The following is a 27,331-nucleotide window of genomic DNA, read 5'->3' on the forward strand; positions in this document are numbered from 1 at the left end:
CCCCATCTTGCCTCTGGTTCTCCTGGTGGCTATTAGCTCAGTGGATATAGCCTGAGTCTGTGAATGAATTCAATAACCTGACCTGAAGTCCTTGACCAAAAAAAAAAAAAAAATCCTCAGGCATCTTTCAGTTTATTCTCAGGCAGAGAGAGCTAGAGGGCAAGGGGAGGGGAAAACAGGCAGGCCTGTCAAAATGGAAAGTGTGACTCGCCTTCTTGTGTGGGTTTTGAGGCTGCAAAAGGTTGGGAGGGAACCCAGTCCCTCCTATAAGCAATGGACTAAGAATAGCAAGGACAGCAACCAGGAGAGGAGCAAATGAGGCACCATGGAATGATCCCCAGACCATGGTCCCAGGCTAGGTTTCTCAAAAAAGGAGCCAGGTACACGAAGGGAGGACTTTACCACCAGCTGTGCCTGGAGAAGACATGGAGATCCCTGAACATACTGCCAGAAGCACTGGGCAGCAAGCTACAATTACTAATGGTCTCCATATCCCACGCACAACACCTCATCCCTCAAGACTATGGTTTTCTATGGTTTTCAGTCATCCTTGCTTAACACTGCGATTCAATCTAGAACTTCCCAGGATATTTGGAGAACATAATCGCCTCACTGGGCCATCACTTGAATCACCTGGTTATCATTTCTGGTGGTTACTATCTGGGACAGGGGTTAATCAATGATGGTCCTGGCGCCAAATCCAGCCCACTGACTGTTTTTGAAATAAAGTTTTATTGGAACACAGCCACAGCCATTGGTTTACATACTGAACATGGCTGCTTTCATGCTAACACAACAGAGCTAAGTAGCTGTGAGAGCCCACAAAGCCTTAAATGTTTACTATCTAAGCCTTCACAGAACAAGTTGGCTGGTCCCTACTCTAGAAGAACAAATCTTACTGAGTCATGTCCCCCAGTGGAAGTTTGAGCAAACAAGTAAACGAGATGATCTTAAAGCATGTGCATCTCTCAATGCAAGTTTGGGAGGAAAACACTTGGGATTTCTATAAGAGGTACATGTCTAGGGTGGGGCCTTAATTATACTGTCCTTCACCTGAAAACAGGCTTTTTTCCCCCTTTCTACGTCTTCACCAACTCCTACCATCTAAACAATAGCCTCTCAGCATGTTTTCCCAATGCTGAAGTCAAAGAGTTTGGACTCAGATTTTCCATTTAAAAACCTCAATTGCACAGGAAAGCAGGGAGTAGTTATGGGCCTTAAAAGGCAAGTCCATTTCCAGTACCACAAAGACTAATGCCATAAAAAGGTCCCATGGGACCTTACAACATTAATATGTATGCCATAAAAGCCCACAGTGTTAGGATATATTGGAAAGCTAGAATTCAACACCAGCTGCCAATGTGTATTAAGCTAGAACTCAGCATTTTTTCTCAAGTGTGTTCCAGTGAAACCTCTGATAAGAGGTCACTTGGAAGGAAAACAAAATGTTCTCCATTTCAAATAGCCAGAGATATAGAGAAATGTTCTTCTTTTATCCAAAAATACTGACAAACAAGGCAACTTTAAAATAGGAGTACAGGCGCCATAGGGCCCCACAGGAATCACTCTATATCTAAGGCACTTGATGTGAAATTAATTTTAAAATGCTCTCAGGGTTGCAAAAACATACCAAAAAAGGGTAGCCAGAACTGAAAAGGCCCCTGACTGGCTATTAGAAACATAATCAGGGGGGCCAGCCCGGTGGCGCAGTGGTTAAGTTCGTGTGCTCCACTTCAGTGGCCCAGGGTTCGTTGCTCGGATCCCAGAGGCTGACCTACACACCGCTCATCAAGCCACACTGTGGCAGAGTCCTACAGACAAAATAGAGGAAGACTGGCACAGAAGTTAGCTCAGGGACAATCTTCCTCAAGCAAAAAGAGGAAGATTGGCAACAGATGTTAGCTCAGCACCAATCTTCCTCATACACACACACAGAAATATATACATATATACATATAATCAGGGAGGAAATATTCAACCCAAACATGCAGTATGCTAAGATTTCCTCAAGCATGACTTCTCTTCTTTTCTCCCTCCACTGTGTGTCTTAGCTGAATAAAGCTGATAGAATGCTGAGTCCCCGGGGCTGCCTTTTTAAAGAGAACACTGGAGGCCCAAGGAGACTGCCCTGTCTCTTCTCAAACTCTTCCCAGCATCCTTTTATGGCCATCCAACTGGAGAATGGTTCAGACTTAAGTCAAAGCTCAACCAAGAGAAGTGAAAATCCATGTAACTGGTTGTGACTATCACCAATCGCCTAGATCAGCTTTCTATTAACTCCCTGGCTTAACATCTCCAAGTGACATTTTCTTCTTTTTTTTTTTCCCCATCTTTATTCAGATATAACTGACATTTAACATTGTTAAGTTTAAGTGTATAATGTGATCATTTGATACTTATATATTACAAAATGATTACCATAATAAGGTTAGTCAAGGTATCCACCAATTCACATAATTACCTTTTGTGTGTGTGTGTGGTGAGAACTTTTTAAAAGATCTACTCTTCTAGTAACTTTTAAGTACACAGTACAGTATCACCACACTGTACGTTACATCCCAGGACTTCATCATCTTACAACTGGAAGTTTGTAGCCTATGACCACCTTGACATATTTTCCTCACTCCTCTCATCTCTGGCAACCATCAATCCACTCTCTGTTTCTATGAGTTCAATTTGTTTAGACACCATATACAAGTGAAATCATAAGTATTTGTTTTTCTCTGTTTAACTTAGTTCGGTTAGCATAATAACTTCAAGATTTGTCCATATTGCTGCAAATGGCAGGATTTCCTTCATTTTTATGACTGAATAATATTCCACTGTGTATATATACACCACATTTTCTTTACCCATTCATCCATCAACAGACATTTAGGTTGTTTCCACGTCTTGGCTATTGTAAACAATGCTGCAATGAACATGGGGACGCAGATATCTCTTCGAGATAGTGATTTCATTTCCTTCAGATATATACCCAGAAGTGGAATTGCTACATCATAAGGTAGTTCTATTTTTAATTTTTTGAGGAACCTTCATACTGTTTTCCATAGTGGCTGCACCAGTTTACATTCCCACCAACAGTACACAAGGGTTCCCTTTTCTGTACATCACCGCTAGCATTTGTTATCTTTGTCTTCTGATAATAGCCATTCTAAAAGGTGTGAGGTGATTTCTCATTGTGGTTCTGATTTGTATTTTCCTTATGATTAGTGATGGTGAGAACCTTTTCAAGTACTTCTTGGCAAAAATCAACAAATGGGACTAATCAAACGAAAAAGCTCTGCACAGCAAAAGAAACAATCAACAAAATGAAATGGCAACCTACCGAATGGGAAAAATATTTGCAAACCACATATCTGATAAGGAATTAATATCCAAAATATATAAAGAACTCATACAACACATTAGCAATAAAAATAATAATACAATTAAAAAATGAGCAAAGGACCTGAATAGACACTCTTCCGAAGAAGATATACAACTGACCAACAATTCCATGTTAGAGCCACCTCACCACATCATTTGTTAAGGGATATCAGGAACCTGTACTTAGATCAGCCGCCCTGATTTAGTCCTGGAGACTGAGCACTGCTTGTGGTGGGATGGGATAGGTACAAGCATTTAACGCCTGCTGAGTAACTGCGCTCCAATAAGAAACGGTGTCCACGTTCGCTCTTATCTCTTTTGGAATAGTGCCTGAACAGAATTCTTCCTTCCCTTGCTAAAATTAAAATGTTAATAATTGAAACAAATCTAGGGAAGGGTTAACATAAATTAGTAAATAGTATGAATTTTATAATATTTCCAAAGAAAATGTGTTTCTCCCACATTCAACATATACTTAGATAAGGACTGCCAAGTCAAGGTCCCTGCCATTTCTATTAAAGGATCATTTATAATTAGCGTAGAATTATAGTTACCACAACTTAAGAGAAACTATTTTAAAACAACAACTCTGAGGTCCTAGTTTCACTCTTTTTTCATAGATAGTGCAATTGATAAACCGTGAATGCCAAGGTAGTATAATTCAAATTAATAAGGCTTTGCCTTACTTTTTCCACTAAAGTGAAAACCAGGAGAAAACAAAGTGATTCTTTCTTCCCTAAACACTCACCAAAAGGAGATTCATTCTAATTAATCCTAAATATTTTACCAAAAATTGTTCAGTCACACAGCACTTTAGTTTCTCTCATTACTGAAATTCTTTAAATCATGCTTTCCTTCATTTTATATTAATTTGTGACTTCTCGTATCTTTAAAATTTGAAAATATAAATTGTATACATAATTTGGTCTATATGATGATAGGTTTATCATCATGTAAAAAAGTGCTAAGACTGGAGACATGCTCCAGGTTATGCTAAAGAAGGATATCAGACAAATGAAGGACTCAGCTCCTTTTTTCTTGAGTTCAATTCCAGTTACCAATGTCTCAACGAATCATCTCTTCCAACATGGTTGTTTGATCATAATTTAGGTCTCAGCCACTTTTCCTGTACCAGCTTCGTTTGGACACTGCTAACTATACTTACCATAAGCTCTGGATATGTTGGCCGTTCTTTGGAATTCTTCTTCAAGCTTAAAGAAAAAAAATTGATCACATTAAAATCTAGAAACCATCTGCATTTTCACTAGACTAGGATTTCAGAACCTGTAGAAGACTAAACATTACCACCTTTAAAAATGTACTGAAAACATAAATCTCCTATCTTGACTTTCCTCTACTGCTAAACTTACAAACTGTGTTTTAAATCACTCTGGGTGTACCTTAATGGGAACAATAGGGGTGTGTGTTGTGTGTTTGTGTGTGTGTGTTTACTTTCCTTTTGATACTCTACCAATGACGTATAAACTAGCTTTTCTGATCTACAGCCAGTATATTTCAAAATACATATCTACTTTCCTTCAAGACAGCTCTTACTCCACCCCAACCGGCAAAGAAATTAGCAGGTGCTTCTTATATTACATTTGATATCTATTCACTATCTTCCTGGTTCTTCTTGCTTCTGGCTTCCGTGAATATATATAATTCGCTTTTATATATTCCTAACCAAAGCTGCCTGAGAGAGAAGCAACATACCCCTAAAATGGCTAAGGTAACACTACTTGTTTACTATCTCTCAGCTGATGAAAGAGAAAGCCCACTCAGCCAGTGACTGGGCTACTCTTCTTAGAAATACTTTGTGACCACACACTGCTGTCAAGCAGCTCCCGGTTGGCACAGACATTTTAATAACATTTGATACCAGAAGCAACAGTAATAAAATCACAATATGAAGAGACCAACCCCTCACCCCATCCTCATCCCACCCCTATATTCACCCACCAACAGCCTTAAAATGGAAAAAAGAAAAGAAGCAAGTTATTTGGAGTTGGAATCCCAGGTTACAGAATGGAGAAAAGGATGATTTCAAAAACTATGATTTGCAAGGCAACCTACAGACTCCTCTGCCAACTGGGCCACAAAATCATACATGAATGGAAAGGAACTTTGCCTGGCGTTGAAGGAACTAAAATGTGGCTGATTATTAGGTTGCTGGGATTTGCGTTAATGCATCATTTTGAGCCAATGAGACCTAGTATGTGTGACATGAGCTGTATTCCACCCACATAGGCTAATAATAATAATGAGGAGGGCAAGGGACAGAACCATAACAGAGTGAAGTAGTTGAGACGCTTTGAGAAACTGTGGTTTAAAAAAAAAAAGGAAATGAAGAAAAACAAAAAAGAGGAAGCTTTAGAAAACAACTTAAAGCAGCCTACCAGTTTATTCCAGGCAATGCTGCGGGTAGAAGCCAGGGAACCTGAGACAGGGTACAGGTAGATGTGAGGAGAGAAGTTTCAACCTGGAACTGAGGGCAGATCTAGGACCTAGTGACCTCAGTGACCAGACAACCTATGAGAGAAAGTTTCATCTCAACTGAGGATAAAAATAAGAGCGTATTAGAAAGAGGAATTATCAATGTCAGAGTCGGATTGATATGGGGGGGGGGGTGCCTGAGTGAAGGAATGACTCTCATAACTCCCACTTATGACTATGGGTGTATCTAGACCCTGAGATTTTCTAGGGCTCCACTGGCAAATCTCAACTGCAGGTGATTTTGCCCTCCAGGGGATATTCGGCAATGTCTAGAGGCATTTTTGGTTGACACAACTGGTCGTGGGGGGTGATACTGGCATCTAATAGGTAGAGGCCAGGGATGTTGCTAAACATCCTACAATGCACAGGACAGTTCCCCACAACAAAAAATGATCCAGTCCAAAATGTCATTAGTGCTCAGGTTGAGAGACCTTCGGCAATGCATATTAGGGTATTCCTCCTTATCGCTACCTTCTATTCCCTTCTCTGAGATGAAATTCACTTAGAAGCATCTCCAGCTGGTTCATCTGTCATTTGGGCACATTCTCACCACTACTACCCCTCCCTACCTCCGCCCCAACAAGCAAAAGTTTTTTTTTTTTCTAAGCTCAAGAGCTAGTTCACCTAGAAGGAAACACAGGAGAAGAAATGTGATCCCAGGAGCATTGCTGACTTGCACACACACCCTGGTGAAAAAACAAACAAGCTAATGTACAAAAACCCTGAATTTCCGCCTATTATTCAAAGCAAATCAAAACCCAGAAAGTCTTCTCTATAATCTGAACAATTCAACGTGCTAAAATTAACCATGAAAAACACAAAAGCAACATTAAATCCACATCCCATATTCAAGCGGTTGATTTCAGGTGTCTCTATTCAGACAGAACGTTAGTCAGTCATCAGACCCTAACTTCAAATTGACTCTGAAATATTCTCCTTGAGGACCAAGATCCACCTTTCCATTACCAGCTTTCATTGGTCAACAACGGAATCAAAGAAATGAGAGTTAGGAAGAAAAGCTTGTTTCTCAAATGTTAAAACAATGGCCTCTTTTACTAACCAGAGATCTCTGTGATATTGTTGGTTTTTGACCTTCTATTTAGTAGATACTGAAATAAGACTCTTCTCATCAGGTTGAAGAACTTCAATGTTTCTATTTATTAAGGAGAGGTCATTTGAAGTCAGGATGTCTTATCTCTTCACTTCTGGAAGAGTTTATGAAAATTTCTCCTGAATTTTTTTTTTATCTGTATAAAGAAAACGTAGGGAAAGTACGCCACCTTGATCCATCACAAAGTGTTAAGGATTCCTGAAATCTCAGAAATGGCCAACCAAGAGGCAATTTCTTGATTTATGGCCCCAGATCGGAAAGCTCAAAATTTACCACAAGCACTACTGCAGAGTATTGATGGAAAACACTTACACAGCAAACCAAGGCTGTTTATTGAATTAATATAACTGATATAACCCATTCTCTCCATCTTTTAAATCAAGAACACTTCAAAACATGGGCTAAGAATAGCAAAATACTCAGGATAAGGTTAGGGGAAAAAGCAAATTTTCCATGTTTAATAGGAAGTGCTTGAAATCCAGTATAAAATAACAACTGTGGAGTTCAAAGCTACACCAATTTCTTTTTGGATTTGAGTCAGACTTTTGAATTTTCAAGTGGCTTGTCATTTTCAAGCGTGCAATTAGCTAACTGCCCTAATTCCTCTTCCAAATGCCACAACACACGCTCCTGACCGTAGCTGACACTAAAAACCAGCTTCACGCTGTCTTAAGAATTGCTAGCTTGAAGTTTATGCTGACCAGAGGATTTCTGCCTATTTGAATTCTAGCTGATCGTTTCCAAGAAGCCCTATTTGGTGCATCCACGGAATAAAAATACATTGCGCCTCTCAAGCCATACATTTGTCATAAGCTAAATAAATATCCAGTGACTCTTTACTGTCCTTCCTGAACAAGCTGGGAACTATATTTGCTTGTCTCCGTTTTACACTAGTTCCTCTGAGTCAGACAGTATCAGTGTGTCTGGGTGGGCCTCCAACACACTCCAACATGCCATCAGGCTGGTCAGCTGAGCACTGAGCCTCTTAAACAGGCCTAAAGGAAAAGCAAAAAGGAAGTCGAGCTGCTTTGGCACTCAGTGACTTCCTTCAGTCCCCCAACCTGTAGGATGAGGTTACGGTGAAAAATGTTAGCCTGTTAAGATTCCATTTTTTGAGAAACTCATTTGTTAACCTTTCTGTAGGCCTAGAATGTAAGGTCTTTCTGTCAGACTTCTCTGCTATGAATCCTCAAACAAGACCCATATGCTCCGCATCATCCACTCCAAGAACTCTTTAAAACCCCTATGATAAGAATGCCACGCGTAGAGGAAGAGGAAGAAAATGTCCTTCAGTAGTCCTGTTTCAAAATAAGTACAGAAAGGAAGGGTTTGTAAGAAATCATTGGATTGTTTTGTTCAAGTTCATAAGGAATAAATACCTTAACTTTCTTCCCCGCCACTCTCCCACCCTGAGGATAATGTTTTTCTCACGCTACTGCAAGAGAAAGATAGCACCTGGAGCTCTGTGCTCTACATCTGACCTCGGGTGTGACAGTGATAGCCTATAAGTGCTCTCTACTCCACCCCACAAACCACGATTCACTGTCAAGGGACAAGCAGCGATCAGAGGGGAGTGGCTACCAAGTTGACTCCCTGGATGAAGGTGTACAGTTTGCAGCAGCGCTGCGATGTCACCACATGCTTTGGTAGGATGCATCCCATGAAAGGTCGAGAACGGCCCCTTTTTCTTCTAGTTCTACATTTAGCCCAAAGGCAAATGTAGGAGATAAAAACACAGATGTATCTGTCTCGAAATTTGAGGTTAAATTTTTCACTTTCCAAATCTACAGTCCCCTTTCCCCACTTACCACAAAGAGTTGGGGCTTTTTAAGACGTTTTGAAGGATCATAGCCTGACTATGTCATAAAAATACAAAAAGCACAGGAAGGTCTCCCAAAAAAGTGTCCTTTTATGAAAACATGTCTCAAAAATATAGCTTTAAACATAGGAAAATGGAGGCACAGCTATAAAAGGGAGTTATATCCATAGGCTACATCCTTCTCTTCATCAAGAAATAGAAGAAGTGTTCTTGGGTAATAGTGATGTCTCCTTTCTGTCCACCCAGCTCCAGATCAAACTTCAAACTGTCAGTCAGAAAACAAGCGAAGTAACTACACTGCTACTGGGGGCAAGTCTGTATCTGTACGCTAATACATATGAAAAATAAAATTGCTTCTACAAAGATCTAAGCTATTCATAAAATCTAACAAAAATCAGCACCACTTCCTGACAACTCTTTTTCTAGACAACTTTTCCAACTCAGTTGACTTCAAAATAATGTTCATACTCTGGAGTACTAAAGAAAATCCACTGGTGATTTATGGTAGGCAAAAAACTATTGACTTGGTGTCTAAAACAGGAGAGCCTGTACTCTTAAAAAACCCGACTGAGGAGAAGTAAGAATGCTCATAAAATTCAGAATGAACGCTCCTTTTCTATTTCCCAATTCTCAGACCAACAAAAATGACTCACTATTTTACACAATTGATATTCTTAAGTATCAGATTCTACAGGAGCTACAACACTAGAAGGTTGAGGAAGAATTTATTCTTTGACGACTTCAATTTAAAGTGATTTGGGTTTTGTTTCTATGATTATTATTTTTTCAGTAAGCCCCATAAGCGAGCCAGACTGGCTGACTTGAGTGCCAATGAAATGACACAGAATTAACAGAATTAAACTAATTAATGGTTCCAGAAAAGCTGGAAAATGTCTATGGCTCAAAATTTTTAAATGAATGAACGATAGTAGCTGGAACTAAAATTAAGAGAAAACAAGAGGGGAATGTAGACCTCAGAGGGGTGGTCATGAAGATCCCAGGAGTTTTCTGGGGGTGAGGGTAGGCACAGGGTGGTCGCTATAAAAGAGCAATAATACAAGTGTCTGGAATTTCCATATATGTGTGCATACATTAAAATTAGAAAGCATTTATTTTTCAAGATTTTCATTTTTTAAATATCTATAAAAAGCTTTAACACTCTGATTCTTTAGGGGAAATTCTCAGTAAGGGAAAAAAATACTTTGGTGAAAGAAAAATAAAGTAATTGAATGATTTTTTTAAAAATAAATTATAGAAGAGAAGCAGCTTTTGAACAGGAAGCAGTTGATAGCGGGTCCACAAGATCATAGGTCTAAATTAGGGGTTCTCACCCCAGCTATACAGTAGAATGATTTGAAAACATTTGAAAAATATTGACACTCAGGACCTTCACCAGATCAATTAAATCAGAATCTCTGAGGGTGAGGCTCAGGTGACAGCACATGTGAAAGCTCTCTCGAGTTTTATAAAGGAGCAGTCAGAGTTGAGAACTACTGGATTAATCTAGTGACTCCCAACAGGCGGCTCAGCTTTCTTAAACTTTTCATACCAGCCTTGCTCTTACCAAAGTTTTCTGAAGTATCCAGCATCTTGGGAAAAGGGGACAGGTAGGAAAGAGCTTATGGAGAGGAGAGTTTGAAAAGACTTCCTAGATACGATCCTTCCCCATTACCACCACTCATTCCCTTTCCTATGTGGCCTTTAAACCTTTGAGCATAAGGAAAAAACCAAAAAACAAAAAAACTCCCAAGTTCTTGAATCCAGAAGGCAAAATCAGGAGCCCATCTCGACCTGGCTGGGGTACCACCATCCAGCACACTCACCCAGGAAAGCAGATAGGAGGACACAGTAGCCCAGAGAAAGTACATATTAAGAATCACCCAACAACATACTGCCCAGTGCTCCAGCCCCTCTTTGGCCATTCAACCAAAACTAAAACAAAAACACATAATAGTAGGCCATCTTCATATATCATTAGGGAAACGGCCCAGAAGTGACATGGGGGCTAGCCTTAACAAAAGCTCCAAGAGGCCTTAGTTTCACAAGCAACAGACAATTGCTTTGTCTTAACACGTTTCCCAATAAAAGCTGCATTCAGAACAGTTCTTCCAAAGAGCATGGAGGCCAAGAAATGATAACCTTGAGGGAGCTGCACTGTCAGTCTTCAGAGGTCCACCCCTTCCTCAGCAGCAAGTGGCCTCTCTGGGCAAGAACTGCTCCTCTCCAAGAGTCACAGCTGGACTTGTCACCATCTGATTCCCCTTCCTCCTATTTCTCATGTGCTCCTGCCCAAATAAACTAAGTTGGTTCCATTCTATGCTTTCTTTTTTGGCATCCTCTTCCAGCAGCACTTGCCATGGTCATTAGTATCAAGTTATGCTAAGCCTCAGGGTTGCTACACAGACAGAAATCACCAGATTTTCTACAGAAAACTATCCCCTCCCATACTTTCCTCGAATCCACCGGGAATTGCCATGAAAACAAAAGTGACAGCATTACCATGAGTTCTTCCATCCTTCCACTCCAACTTTCTTTAGATTCCCTTCTCAGACCTCCAATACTGTCCATTGTACCCGCACAATGATAACCACAGTTAGCAAGAGTTGCATGGGAGGCAGCCTACAAAACACTAGAACTGCTTTGCAAGACTTCTAGGTAACTAAGTAACACTCTCAACCTACCTACTGTGTTCCACTCCAAGGTAATTCTTTGCATCTTATCTATTCCACATCCCTAATCTTCTGGCGGATCCTACCACCTTTTCTTTGTGCTCTAACCAACATCAAATTAATTGTTGCTCTCATAAAGGAGTTTCTCACTTCTGTGACACAATGCACGATGTTTCTCCTGCTTGGAATACCTTTCCCTCCCCTACCTCCCTTTCACTTGGAAAATACTTCATATGGTCTCAGCTCGGGATTCACCCCCTCCAGAAAATTTATCCTAATGGTTTCCCTCTGAGCTTCCCCAATACCCCACGCATATCTCCATCACTGGGCTTGCCATACTGTACTGTAATTATTGATCGAGGAGACTCCCCTACTTGACTTTGAGCTCCATGAGGGCAGGGACTGGGAGAGAGGCATCTTTGTTTCTCCAGCATCAAGGGCACACTCCACAAATGCTTTTGGAATGAATGTATGCACAATGGATTAAAACCGACGGAGGAAATTCATGAGAACTCCTCTTCCTCCTTAACACTGGCAACTGGGAGATGAGGCTCTCTTACCACTGCGAGGTAAAGTCAACAAACTCTTCGGAGAACTTGTCTGCCGGGAGTTGCGGTGATGGCTCCTCTACCACCTGTTTGAGCTGCTGAAAAGGCGTTCCCCACGAATCATAAGGAAACCGAAGGATGGCCAACTCAATCTAGAAAGGAGAGGAAAACAAGGAGAGAAGAGTTTAAATAGGGCTACTAGATTAGGGAATCTACTGTGTTTTGTTCCAGGAGAACCAGAGAGAAATACAAAGCAGAAGTTCAAGTAAAATTGGGGGGGCAAATAAACTAATAATATGTTCTCTAGCGATTGGCCCCCCAGTTCCTAGTGTTAGGGATTTTCAAACACTATCTTAGTAGAGACAGCCATTTAAGCCTATTTAAAAGTGGGTCCTCACTAAAACCCATCGTCACACAATAAAATTGTAAGCCAGCAGTATGAAACTGCAGGATGTAAAGCAACCAGGTTTTCAGATGTTTGGTCTGAAAAGTTAAGTCTCACCCTAAGATTTTACAGAGATGTACATCTGCTGCCATCTGCAGGTCTCTTGCTGGAATAGAAAAAAAAAACACACCTCGGACCAAATGACTGATCTTTTTTTGGATGTGAGTAATGCCACTTTGCCATTACAAGATCACATGTATTCTGGGAAGGGATGTGAAATAACTCATGGGATTTAATCAGCTGCTGTGCTGGGAAGGAGCCAGGACCACAGTGGACAATTCCAGACCTTGGTGATGGACGGAAAGTTTATGATCCCCAAAGTTACGAAGAAGGGACTAATTGTATAACTTTAGGGCTGTGCCTAAGGAAATTAGCCTCTTTGTTATCATGTCTTTGGCTCAACCTGACCTCAACGGCCAAGACTTCCAACACGACCACATTCTGGGAAGCGCAGCCTATCTCCTGGATAACATGCCTCTATCAGGGTCCACGCATATTTGCACTCTTTGAGTAGCTTAAGTTTCTTCACACCTTGATTAGAATAATTTAATTTTAAACTATAAGGAAAACTATCAGGAACTATAGTCAGACCCTCTCATTTTACAGATGAGGACAGTAAGACAGTCTATCTGACTCCATCAGTTACTCAAGGGCATACAACTAGGTAGAGGTAGAATAAAGAGAAAAACTGGATTTGCCCAATCCCAGGTCAGTATCTTTGCTACACCACACTGCAAACAATTGTCACTCAAAACCTCCTGCTATCACAGGCAGGAGAGGATGACCAGCATTTAGGGCATTTGCCTCTTGGTCTCAAAGTGCACCCCACTTTGGCTTCATGCCAAGAACCTCAGTCACACGCTACCATTGTGATGCCGAGACTCCAGATGTCAGACTTCACACTGTATCCCTTCTGGTTGAGCTCGGGGTTTATTCTTTCAGGCTGGAAAGGAGACAGAAAAAGACAACTGAGATGGCATTCTTAGCTCAATAAGTCTCTAGGGGTGGGGGTGGCACCAGCTGCCAAGTAAGTTGTTTTAAGTTGTTAACACGCCTCCCAGGCCAAGAAGACTCAGTATCTACAGTGAGGATCAACATCTCCAAGGGACTTTCCTCATTCTGCACTAGTCTTTGCTTGGCCACAGTAATGGATCAAAGTCCCCTCACAATTCAAAACTAGTTTCAATTTTGCCTTAAGAAGGAACAAGATGTACGCTATAAAGCTACTTTGCCAGCCTAGAATTTTCCTTGTTTAAAACCCCAACAGTCCAGAACTCAGTAAAAAGAATCAACAAGACTTTGGGCTACTGTCTGGTGTTAACAGACCTAAATAACTTTTAGCTAAACGTGGACAGGAAGCTTTTTAATTCCAAGCATGAGTTCATTTCCAAAGAGAATACAGTGAAATTGCCTAAGTTGAAGAGAGTCCCAACATCTCTGCTAACAGCAAAGAAGCTTCACAGCCGTGAGGTTCTCTCAGGACTAACCTAACTGTTTGGGTAATTTAAATTCTATCGACTGTTCTGCCCTCAACAAACAAGGTAACACTCCCCTGCAACTCAGTGTGGAAAACTGTGCGGGCTGTAGGTATTACCTACATGTCTTCAAATAATATATCTCTTTACTTGATTTTTTAAAAATAATATACATGAAGCAAGTGACTAAGGATTTCAGACAGGAAATATGTAAGAAAAAAGAAGATACAGAATATTTCTTGCATCTTAGGCACATTTCAATTTTCCCTCTGTGGCTGTGCATTTCCTATTTTCTGGGATGGTTTGCCAGCAATTGCATTCTCAGATGCCAGCCCCAGCTGCTGTACTTACAGCCATGTATGGTTTGCATCCTGCATCAATGGTTTTAGCAACAGAGTCTACAAGGTAGCCACTGATTCCAAAATCACACATCTTCACTTGGCCCAGAGTATTGATCAGCACGTTGGAAGGCTTGACGTCTGAAAGCAAGAACAACAAGGAGCCCATTATCCCAGCCTGCTTTGAAGATTCATTTCTCTACCACCAGAGGGCCTGTTATCTCCATTTCTCCTTCACCTTCCTTTCCCCACAAGGCCCAATATGAAAGTAACTACCATCCTTGGCTCACAGTTACGTACCTCTTATTGCTTTCAACTTGATTTTCTATTTCATGTTCTGTCTTTCACGTCGGATTGTGAACCCATTAATGGAAAGGACTGTCTCCTCTATTTAATTTGTCATCTTCATTGCCTCCATACATATACAGTCATACATCACTTAACAACAGGGATATGTTCTGAGAAATGTGTCATTAGGTGACTTCATCATTGTTGAACATCATAGAGTGTACTTACACAAACCTAGATGGTATAGCCTACTGCACATCTAGGCTGTATGGTACTAATCTTATAGGACCACTATTGTATATGCAGCCCATTGTTGACCAAAATGTTGTTATGCGTCGCGTGACTGTAGTAAGAACTTAAAAAATTATTACTGAATCAAATGCCCAGTTCTACGGGCATAGTCTCTATTATGCAAGATGAATCTGTTCCAGAGATGTTCTGTGCAACATTAAGCCTACAATGAACAATACTATATCATACATGTAAAAATTCATTATGGGGGTAGATCGCATGTTAAATGTTCTTATGAAAATAAAATAAATTTTTAAAAGTCCAGTTCATAATGATCTATTGCACATTTAGTGTAGCAGTAATAGATCGTGAAATGAAAAGGCAGACTATGACATAACAGTACAACAAATACAATCAAAGCCACCAATTTTAATTGAAGCTTCTACAAGAGGTATGTCAGAGGTCACATAGGGTAACTCATCATAAACTCAAATATTCCAGACCATGAGGCTCATCACAGAATATACATGTGGATGAAGGAGTATTACTGAACAGTTCTTAAGTGAATGCTTCAGACTTGAAAGATACAACACTCCTACCCACACCCCAAGTAGATGAACCATTGTTATCTTTGGATAATGGAATTAGAAATTAAGTTAATTTTTTTCACAAAGGACATGTAATCAGAAGAAATAAGTAATTCTAAAACTATCAAAATTATCCTTTATAATTTTCCCTTAAACTGAATGGCATATATACAAATTTTCACTTTATTATTTTTTATACTTTATATACATCCTCTAATATGAATGAAATATTCCATAATTTTGAAATAAACTCTTAAAAATCAGCTTCACATTTGTGGGTAATCCACATTTATCTTCCTATGTGGATTCCTTCCCACTTTCTTCTCCTCCCCTTCTTCCTTCCCATTTTTCCAATTTCTAATAATAACAATTAATAACAATAATAACAATCATAATAGGCACAGTGTTTGAGGCATTTTACATTCTTTTCAGGCTCAGAGAGCATAAGAATTACCAAATCACAATGCCTTATTAGCTGCCAATACTTTCCATGAATTTTCCCAAAGACCTGGTTGAGCACATCTCTTCCAAGAAGTTTCCTTGACTATAGTCACCAGTGCTAACCATTTCCTTGTTTTATAGACTACCTATACTACTTCCATTTTTGGTACTTTCGTATTTCTAATCTGGTTTTTTTCCCCCATGTTTGTTGTATCATCTTACTTCCCTATTAAGAATAACGTATAATTTTAATAAGAATACATGTTTTCTTCTTAGATGCCCCTCAGGGATTCTACTAGAGTGCTGTATAAATACAGTATTGTATAAATGCTGGAAAAACGATTATAAAAGATAAATGGATGGATGAATGGATGGATAAATCTACCAATTTTTTCATCTTATCCTGCCTCCTGCTGTCTGAAAGGGCTGTGCTTTATACCAGAACTTTTCACACTTTAATGTGCAAGAATTACTTGGGAATCCTGTTAAATGCAGATTCTTATTCAATTGATTTTGGGACCCATGATTCTACTTTTCTAACAAGCTCCCAGGTGATGCCCAACACTAGATGAATTTTTATCCTATTCTCTAAAATTCTCAGTGGGGTACTCCCACAGTTCTGCTTGGTAACAGGCATTTTATATTCAATTTAGGTGTAATATAAAGCCCATGTCTTCTGATGTCCTCACACAAAATAAAGAACAGCTACTGATGTGATTTGCTATCCAGTCCCAAAGGAAAACTCCTCAGTTCTCTTGGCTGACTCAATTTCACTTCCATCCATTAGAGGAAAAAAAAAACCAAAACTCAGGTAAAAGAAATGAACTTTACAAAAGGAACAGCCAAGGCAGCTGCACGGATGCTCACCTCGATGAATGACAGAGAGTTTACTGTGTAAATGTTCTAATGCTTTTACAATCTGCAAGAGAAACACAAGATAGATTTATTTCCCCCATCACTGGAAAGAAATTGAATGCTAAGCATATCCAGGTTTATTATCCCTGACTTAAGGTCACAGGGTGAAGTATTTCCTCAAATAGTGGTGGTCCTATCCAGGAAAATACATAGGAAGTTACATAAATTGGGCTCCGCCCACTAGAGAGGATTCTATCTTACAGCAAAGAGAAGTCTCAGGCATATATCTTGTTTTTCATTTGGCCTCCAGCATTTTTTTCTCTCCACTCTCCTGAGCCTCAGTAGCCATAAAGGGTGCAGCCCTTCATTTCATTTCATTTTCTTCTGCTTCTTTCTATGCCTGTTAGTCCTAAGAAAACATTTAAAAATCTACAACTTAAAATCAAAATAAACTAATATCAGAATATAGACACCAGGGATGTGGTCAAAGCAGATGAATGCGCTGCCTTGAGGCACTTTAACTGAGTTTACCAAAAACCAAGTCAGGAGTAGCATCTTCTACATAAGGCTCAAAAAAGAAAAGCATTCACTTATCAATCCACAGATGCACTCACGCATTCAAGAGACATGTAGCAGATGGGAGCTATGGTCCAGGTAGTGTTTCCTCATACTGGGGGTACAATGACACATAAGACCCAGACTTCTCAGACTCTTTTTGTAGTAGGGTCCATGATGTACTCACCGAAACGGCTATTTTCCCTAAGATGTCTTCTGGAATTGTTTGGCCTTTATCAATCACTTGTTTGTAGAATTTATCTAGCGACGTATCCATGAGCTCCATGCAGATCCAGACATCACCCTGGAGATCAATTGGTTCAGAGATTGTTAGCGAGGATGGAAAAGAGAAACAGAGGAAACAGTTAACAGCTGTCAGGAAGAACTGCCTATTTCTTGCTTGAGTTTTTGGAGGAAATGTACAGTTTCCCTTCAAGATCTCAAAGGAATTTATAAACAAGCAAGATTATCTCCAAAGAGAAAACCAGCAGACAGCCACACAGAACTCGCATGTGACCACCCACTCCTTGGTGAAATCTAGGATCTAAATACTAATAGCCACAAGCAATAGAATCCCAGAAACACAAGGTTTAACTGCTACTGCTCTCTAGGAGAGTAGGAGATAAGTTTAGATGCCTACTCCATGTCTGACCTCCCGCATACAGCACTAGCACCAGTTCATCAAAAGGCTGGTTTTAAGAGTGAGGCGAAGCATCATACGCCATCTAATGGTAAAGTAAAAGCAGGAGGAGAGAAAAGAGGTAAGTGTAAACCTACATGGTACACGAGGCTACATGAAGCTTATCAAGTGGCGAAAAGACGAGAGTATTTCAGATTTTAAGGATTCTATCTAAATCAGTCTAGAGATAATTGATATAGACAGTTCTGCCAAAATAGACAAACCAAAACAGAAAGGAGAAGGGGAGCCTCAGCATCTTTAAAAGGCTAAACATATTTGAAAATACTCTAATTGCAAGCCAACTTTACACCAGGGCATGTCATCATTGCACAAGCGTAAAACTCTCCACAGAAGACGTGTCTCACAAGAAAGGGTGCCAGGATTGCGCACGGTATTCATGTGATCAGAGGAACTTCTTTAGTTATTGTTCTCCTTGGACTTTAAATTGAAGGATCACCTACCTCCCGGAAGAGTGCGCCATAAAAGGTGACTGTAAAAGGACAGTCCACTGTCCTCATGGAAATATCCAAATCCATCAATAGCCTTTTCTGCTCCTGGCTATTTACTGTGGCCCGGATCCGCTGAATGGGAATGCATGAAAAAATGTATGGTTACTGCTCTGAGGATAAGTCCGTGAGTAAGGCAGGGACCTTAAAGAGTCCCATCCTGAAAAGAGTATAAAAATTCACCGCACAACTTCAAGCAACAACCTTTCGAATACCCGCCCTAAGTGATTAGCTATTTGTAACAAATGAAAAATAAGGAAGACTGCTATTCGTTCATTTCCTGAATAATCCCCGGTAAGAAGCAAACTGATAATATATTTTGGAGAGTGTGCAAATGTTTGGGAATGTATTTCCAAGTTGCAAAAACAGTCTGGTTTACTGTATTATGTTTGTTCACTGCAAAGAGTGTTAAATATTTTGTGGCTGATTTGAGGGTCCTGCAAAAATAGCCAAAAGTCCCTCTCTGAGAACAAATAAGAATATTTGGACTAAATAGCAACTGAGAGAGAATTGACACAGCTACAGAAATGGAAGGAATCAAACAGAAATGAAGAAATCATCCACTCCTAATCCAGTGTTTCTGAGAGAACAGAAATCTGTCACACCAGCAAAGATGGCTTTACAGAAACATGACTATGCCAATAAACGACAGGAAAGATATAACATCACTAGGCTTTCACGTTTTTTTGCCTACTTAGCAGAGCTGGCGAAAGAACAAACAGAAAAATCTACCAGGTAAGGGAAAGATATCGCCATTCTCCAAAAACAAAGGAATCCAAGTCATTTGACCACCCACATTCCTAGCAATGGCCCAAATCTGTTCATTCATCAGAGATGGTCATTCTCCAAGGTCTTTCCAGCATCTTCTCAAGAAATATGCAATGATTCTAAATTCCTTTGTATAGCTAAAAACTATGCAGATTCGCTCAAGATGTATTTTATCCTCCTTTCTTCCACAAAGGGAGACAATTTTTTCCCCTAATTCTGGTTTCCTGATTTTCAGGGACAGTTCCCTAAAAGCAACAGAATATAGAATAAAAGAGACTTTTGAGACGTAGCGACCAAATGCAATATGTGAACTTTGTTGGGATTCTGATTTGAACAACCAACAGGAAAAAAAAAATACTTTGAGACGATCACGGTCATTTTAATTTGGACCTGGTATTAGATGACACTAAGGAAGTATTGTCAATTCTTTTAAGTGTAATGATGACATGGCGGTTGCATAAAAAATTAAAAGGAGGGCGTTGGATTTATTAGTTCAAAAAGAAAACAGTACATGCAACTCATACCAAGGAAGCATTTTCCCCACACATTTGGAGGGAAATACTGTTCCCTACAAATAATTTTTCTGTTTCACCCCATTGAAGATTGTTTGCTTCTATGAAAGAGCTGATGTGCAATTAAGATGGACAAACATATACACCACAGAAAGAAAACGTTGGGGGAATGTCAACTCTACCTTCACCGCCATGATCTGCCCGCTGGGCACGTGTCGCATCTTCTCCACTACCCCGTACGCACCTCGTCCCAGTTCCACTATAGGCTCCAGGTCATCCGCCTTCACCTCAAAGTTCTGCAAGAGAGAACAATGCAATAGGACAGAGAAAAATTAACTGGATATAGACTGTGATGTCCTTTCTCTGGTTTCTCCCAATGTTCTAAGGATTATTTCTATTTCTGGTCCAGAAGCTTCTGGTCTAGAAACTTTTCCAACCAGCCACTGAAAGCAAGAAGCGCCGGGAGATATTTAGACTCCTGTGGCATGCCTCCTTCTTGTCATAGGGAATACAGAGATCCAACTCCAACCCAGCTGCCAAATTGCTCCGTGTAACCTGTCTCCGTTATGGTTCTTTAGCCATGTCCCCATAATTACACGTGTAATCCATTTGCTGACTGATGGCAACCGGATCTATGCTCGGACCTTGAGGAATGTACCCCAAAGGGAGTCATCTACTCTTCTCAAATACCTCCTATCAGGACCACAGTAGCCTGATTTCAATGCAACATTTAGAACTGCAAGAGCTCCACAGACCACCTCCGTTTAAATTCAAAGTTTTTTGATTCACCCCCTGAGAGCATGTTACAAAAAATAAATTTTCAATGGCCAATCAGAAAGCATATATATAAAATGGCAAAACACTAACTGGCAGACATGATTTTTCTCACCTGACTTCCAATAGAAATGCAAGCTTTGGAGTCTAAATCTCGAGGTGGCCTAAGAAAGACAAGGAGGAAAAGAAAAAACAGGAGATATTTAGTCAAATATGTCCTTCCCAAATCACGGGCGACTGGAGAGATTTTTTCCTTAGAAATAAGGTGAAAGTTCATGAGTAAAATAAAGCAACATAAAAGTGTTAATAGTGTGGGATTTTGAATGAAATACATTTGGGTTTAAATTACTCAATCTCTTTGAGCTTCCATTTTTTCTTTAACATGAGGATAATAGTGTACCTACTTCATGGAGAAAGAGCGAGTATTAAATGAGATATTCCAAGTAAAATGCTTAAAAGAATGCCCGGCATATAGTAAATATCCAATAAGTATAACATACATTGTTATATAGATAATTATACTATTATTCTAGTAAGCCCCAAACTTTTTCTTTTATCCAAGAGCACCAATGTGTCCAATTATCCCACCAGTTTTTCCACAATTGTTTAAAAAAAAAGAGACCATAATTGGGGTATGGTTCTGTTACCTCATAAAATTCATAGAACACGGGAATTCCAAATCTGTCTAGTCCCTGCCTTTACAGATGGAAAAAGCTCCAGAGAGCTGAAGTGACTTGCCCAAGGTCACAACTAACCCAGGTCTCCTGATTTTCAGGTCAGAATACTTTCTATTCTACCAGGCTGTCTAATCTAGTGGCGATATTTCTCCTATACTTAGTGTACAAACTGGCCAGGGGTCCTCTCAGCAGGCAGAAGTTTGCTGATTTTCTGTCTCCACAAGAGAGAACACAGAGCCCCCTCATGTGTATTTATTTCTACTACTTCATTGCTCCCTGGTGAATATCAATCCACTTAAGAGAAAGATGTTTGGCTTTGGCTGTGCACCTAAGTAGGAGCCCAGAAAGGCATTTTCTTGAAATAAAAAATGCACAAAAAGTATCATGACAAAAGTAGTAAATGTCAAGAAACATACTGTTAATATGATCAAACAAAGAAAGCAACTAGAGGCTAAAGACAAAAGAATCCGAGAGCTGCCAGAACAAAGGGTGACCAAAGAGACCCTCAGGTGTCCCTGAAGGGACATTACATGCCAGAATTATCTCTAGAAAAATACAAGGGAAGATGAAAGGAAGAGAGAAAAGAATCCTTTGGCAATGATGACTTTTTCCAACTCTAATGCATTGTAATTCTTCCCCTTCTGCTGAAACTAAATAAATAAATAAAAGAATAAGGAAAAAGTAGGACCATAAACACTTGTATAAACACGAATCTAAGGTTCTAATGGCAAGCCTTCTCTCACCTCCAAATCCCTTTGATATGCATGGAATACTTAAAATTTTTCTGTATTAATTTAAAACCAGGGACTGGGAGGGAAAGAGATGAACACACACGCGTGCACACACACACACACACACACGCACACAGGAGTGATGTTTTTATATATCTTGTGTTCCTGAGCAGAGACTTTTTCTTCAGAAATGCTTTCCAGAGGAATCAAATTTCTAAAAATCTGATTTCTCATTCTTAAAATTTCTAAAGTTGTTTTTCTTTAGTTGTCACAATTTGTACTAATTGCACTGGAACTTTGAAATAAAGGCAAATATTACTTGAAACATGTGACTAAGATAATAAAAAGTCCTTTGCAATTGTTCAGCACCCTTCCTTCTAAAAAATATAAAGTAACAGAAAAGTCACTAATAAAAAAATTATTTGGGGCTACCTCTGTTTTCTCACCATCCAACGAGAGTATTGGGTAAGACCTCTCACCCAGACCTCTTATTTACAGACCTCCTCCAGGTCTGATATTCTAGTATTTTATATCAGGGCTCCACAAATGATAGCTTGTCACCCGGCTAAGACAGATTTTTACAAATTTAAAGGGTTGTAAAAAAACACACAACAAAGAATATCCAATAGAGCCCAGTGTGGCCTGGGGAACCTAAAATATTTACTATCTAGCCTTTGGCAAAAAAAAGTTTACTGACTCCAGCTTTCTACTAACCTTGCCATTACACCTCTACCTAATAGGAGGGTTTCACGCCATTTTCCAGATTGAGAAAAACGAAACCCAAAACAAGTCAGTGATTTGCTGAAGCCATACAGTCCTCAATAGAGTTGAGAATAAAACTCTTACCACCTAAATCTCAGTCTTGACCTAAGGAGAAAAGGAATATGCTGAAAGTTGGGCTAGGTACTTTACCAGCATCTCATTTAATTCTTTAAACATGCACACATACATACATACACACACCCCTACAAGCATCGTCATTCCCATGATCCAGATGAGAAACTGGCTTAGAGTTTAACTAACTTGCTCCCAAGTGGGGAAGCCATGATTCCAATCCAAGACTGACTGAATCCAAGGAAGCTACTCCCAACACCCAGGTCTCCCCTAATGAAAATGATCAATCGTCCCAAGCCTTAGGCCTTTGGGCTCATCAGGTCTGCCAAGAGCATCAAATCAAGAGGCCAAGACTGACAGCTCGTATTAGATTAGTTGACACTGTGTCCTGTCCAGGGCTGGGCATGTTAGTTTGCCTGGAGCCTTGAGCTATGCAGGAGGTTTAAACTGTGGGTGGATGTTCTCTGTCACTTATTCAATATTTTAGTCCTCCGGGAAAAGAACCAAGCTTATTACAAAATTCCTTCCCTGGAAGGCCAAAGGTATTCCAAAGGTCACCTAGTATTAGTTGTTTATATGAACAGTTTTGGTTTATTGTAATAATTATTTATTTATAATGTTACCTGAGTAATCAGTTCACTGGTTATTGTTACAATTATTATTCATGTAGTCAACAAAATTTATTAAGCATCTACTTGGGCCAGAGACTGTACTAGACTCTTTACATAAAATATCTTCTTTAATTTTCACAACTCTTAGAAGTATTATTATCTCTATTTGAATGTGAAGAATTAACATTGAAACAGACTAAATAATTTAAGGTCATTCATAGAGATGGTGTAGACTATACCCATCTCTATGGGAACCCAGAGCCACGCCAAAGTCTTCTCAACTGTAGAAGTAAGATTGTGCCTGTTATCTCAGAGCCATGGGCTGTTCGGCCACAGTCTCTACCAGTCCAATGCGTGCGTGGCTAAGAATACATACTTGAAACTCAGAGAGCCCTAAGCTTGTATGCCAGCTCTCCCACTTCACAATAATAAATATTAAGTGGAGTGATAATAACAACAACAATACTTGGAGTGACCTTCATTGAGAAATTAGAACAGAATCGGCAGTAGTCTAGCCACTTAATATGGATTATGACACCTAATCCTCATAGCAACCACATCATTGTTTATTTCTATTGTTCAAAAAGGGAAACCAAGGCTTACTGGGGATAGGCAACTTGCCTAAGGTATTCCACTAGTGACATTTGGATCCCAAATACAAGCGTAGGCATTCTAGTGCCATGAGCCTGAACTCTTATCCACGTAGCAATCTCACCTGCTTCGAGCAAGACACCTGACCCATGTACAGGTCTCTTTTCTCACTTATAAAGTGAGAGCAATAGTAACTGCCTCCTGAGTTTCTCGTGAGGATTAAATGAAATAATGTCAACAAGCACAGAATCGATTCAGAATTAGTTACTGCCGCTTAAGTGAGGGGACAACAGCTCAGAAATCTGAGGCAAAAACACATTGACATCAGTTACTCAAAGTAAGAGCTCACGCAGAAGGACCACACACACGGAACTAAGGAGAATGGAGCTCTGTCCCAGGCTATTTATTTTTGTGTATTACAGCAGAAGGAGGCAGGGTATAAATGGTAAGAGTCATCGAGCCAAGCTCAAAAAATTGCCAAGAAAAACAGAAAATGTGGAAGCTACTTCTTCAGGAGTACAAATTTTAGCCTCAGTATTAAAATAATAATAATAATAAGCCTCTCCATGAGCTAAAGTGGTATAGTCTACAATAATGAAGTGATGCTCTTTCCTTAACATGGTGAAAAAGAAAAGTACAGTCAGAGTCTATTCTACCACATAAGGGAAAGACAACATAGAAACCAAGTTTATCCTTGCACAGGTTTTTATTCATTTGTCTGTACCAAGAAGGAATTTACAGTGGCTTTCAAAAATTCATAAAATACAGAAAATTAATATAAATTAGAAAGGTGAAGAAGAAAAATTTAAAGGAAAGGAATGTAAGACAGCTGGAAGGTTGATATAAGAAAGTATCTCAAAGGAAATAATAAAGATAAGAGTAGAAATCAATAAAATTGAAAATAGGAAAGTAACGAAAACAAAATTGGCTCTTAAAAAAAAATCAATAAAATTGATAAACCTCTAGTAAAATTGACACAGATAACAAAAGAGAAGACATAAATTACCAATACTAGGGAAAAAAACCAGAGGATATGACAACATATTCTGCAGCCATTAAAAGGATAATCAGGAAATACTATGAACAACTTTAATAAACTCAATAACTTAGAAGAAACAGATTAATTCCTTGAAAACCACAAGCTACCAGAACTTAGCCATGGTGAAACAGATCATCTTAATAGTCCTATAACTAGTAAAGAAATTGAATTTGTAACTAAAAATCTCCAGAGAAAGAAATATCCAGGCTCACTTTGTTTCACTGGAGAATTTTAGCAAACATTGAAAATTGAATTAACACCAATTTTATACAATGTCTTCCAGAAAAAAAAAGGAACTCTTACCAACTCATTTATGAGGCCTGTATTACCTCAACACCAAAACCAGTAAATAATGATACACAGCAAAAAAACCCATACAACACTAGAGACCAACATCTCTTATGAACTTAAAGAAAAAAATCTTCAACAAAATTTTAGCAGATTGAATCCAACAATGTATAGAAAAATAATATAATACAACCAAGTGGGATTTATTTTGGGTAGGCAAGGATAGTTCAATATTTAAAAATCAATCGATATAATCCATATCAATAGTACAAAGAAGAAAAATCTATGATCATACAAACTGATGTACAAAAAAGCATTCAAGAAGATTCAACACATATTCATGATAAAAACTCTCAGTATACTGTGACTAGAGAGGAACTTTTTCAACTTCATAAAGAGCATCTACAAAAACATAACATGTTTAATGATAAAAGATGGAATGCTTTCCTTCTAAGAACAAAGCAAGGTTGCCTGCTCTCACACCAATCTTATTTAACATAGTACAGGACATGCTTGACGCTGAAATAAAGAAAATGGATAAAAGTAAGAAAAATACAGTTTGGAAAGAAAGAAATCAAACTGTCTCTATTTGTGGAAGGCATGACTGTGTACATAGAAATCTCTAAGGAATCTACAAAAAAGCTCCTAGAACTAGTAAGTGAGTTTAGTAAGGTCACAGGATATAAGATCAATACAGAAAAATCGATTGTACTTCTATATACTGAAAATGAACAAGTGGAAACTAAAATAAAAAACGGAATACCATGCGGCCTGCCCAGTGGCATAATGGTTAAGTTCTTGCACTCTGCTTCAGTGGCCCAGGGTTCGCGGTCCAGATCCCAGGTGCAGACCTAGCACGACCCATCAATGGAGGAAGGATAGCCTTTTTAACTAAGGATGCTGAAGCAACTGGAAATCTATTGGCAAAAAATAAAGCTCTACCTAAACTTGACACCTTGTACAAAAATTAAACTCAAAATGCATCATGGAGTTAAAGCTAAAATGTAAAACTATAAAACTTCTAGAAAAGAACATGGGAGAAAATCTTCAGGACCTGTGACGAGGCAAAGGCTTCCAAAACCTGTCACCAAAAGCATGATCCATAAGAAGAAAAACTGCTAGATTGGACTTCATCAAAATGAAAGGACAAAAAGACCAATTGCAGACTGGGAGAAGATGTTTTTAAATCAGATATCTGACAAACTCCTTGTGTCTAGAATATACAAAGAACTCTCAAAACGCAACATTAAAAGAATAATCTAATCTAATTAAAATATAGGCAAACAGATGTATAGACGGACATTTCACCAGAGAAGATATACGGATGAAAAATAAACACCTAAAAATGTTCAATGTCATTATCCATTAGAGAGATGAGGATTAAACTACAATGATACATCACTACACATCTATCAGAATGGCTAAAACGAAAAATAGTGATAATGTTGGCAGGGATGCAGAGAAACTGAAATCATTCATACATTGCTGGTAAGAATGTAAAATGAGAATCGTACAATCACTCTGGAAAATACTTCTGCAGTTCTTTCAAAAGTAAAACTGAACTTACCAAATGACCCAAGTAATTGCACTATTAGACATATATCCCAGGGAAATTATGACTTATTTTCATGCAGGAACTGGTACAAGAATGTTCATAGCAGCTTTATTCACAATAGCCCCAAACTGGAAACTACTCATATCTCCTTCAATGTTTAAAGAGTTAAACTGTGGTATATCCATACCTTGGAATGGTATTCAACAATCACAAGGAATGAACTATTGATACGTGCAACAACTTGAATGAACCTCAAGGAAATTATAGTGAAGGGAAAAAGGCAATCTCAAAAAGGAGATGCATGATTCCATTTACAGAGAAATCATGAAATAACAAAATGGAGATGGAGAACATATTAGTGGTTGCCAGGGCTTAGGGATAACAGGGACAGGGGTTAGAGGTGGCTGTGGCTATAAGGGAGTAACACGAAAGAGTCTTGTAGTGTTCATACAGTTGAGTATCTTGACTATGGTAGTGGTTATGCAAGGCTACACAAGTGATAAAATTGCATGGACACACACACACACAAATGAGTGTTCATA

General features: G+C 39.1%; 1 protein-coding gene across 3 annotated transcripts in view; it reads right to left on the reverse strand.

The window, feature by feature from the left end:
* The window catches only part of MAP2K6 (mitogen-activated protein kinase kinase 6), a 116,939-nt gene that overhangs the window by 14,019 nt on the left and 75,589 nt on the right, over positions 1-27,331 (reverse strand). For all 3 annotated transcript variants that reach the window (XM_001498752.7, XM_005597237.4, XM_070226969.1), the window contains exons 3-11: positions 20,579-20,627; positions 19,872-19,985; positions 18,365-18,484; positions 17,412-17,528; positions 16,682-16,733; positions 14,281-14,408; positions 13,320-13,397; positions 12,022-12,161; positions 4,535-4,580 (exon numbers count right to left, since the gene is read on the reverse strand). In XM_001498752.7, coding sequence (XP_001498802.1) covers positions 4,535-4,580; positions 12,022-12,161; positions 13,320-13,397; positions 14,281-14,408; positions 16,682-16,733; positions 17,412-17,528; positions 18,365-18,484; positions 19,872-19,985; positions 20,579-20,627 — 844 coding nt within the window. The remainder of the gene's footprint in view (positions 1-4,534; positions 4,581-12,021; positions 12,162-13,319; positions 13,398-14,280; positions 14,409-16,681; positions 16,734-17,411; positions 17,529-18,364; positions 18,485-19,871; positions 19,986-20,578; positions 20,628-27,331) is intronic.

This window comes from Equus caballus, chromosome 11 (assembly GCF_041296265.1).
Source record: "Equus caballus isolate H_3958 breed thoroughbred chromosome 11, TB-T2T, whole genome shotgun sequence".
NCBI classification, from domain to species: domain Eukaryota; kingdom Metazoa; phylum Chordata; class Mammalia; order Perissodactyla; family Equidae; genus Equus; species Equus caballus.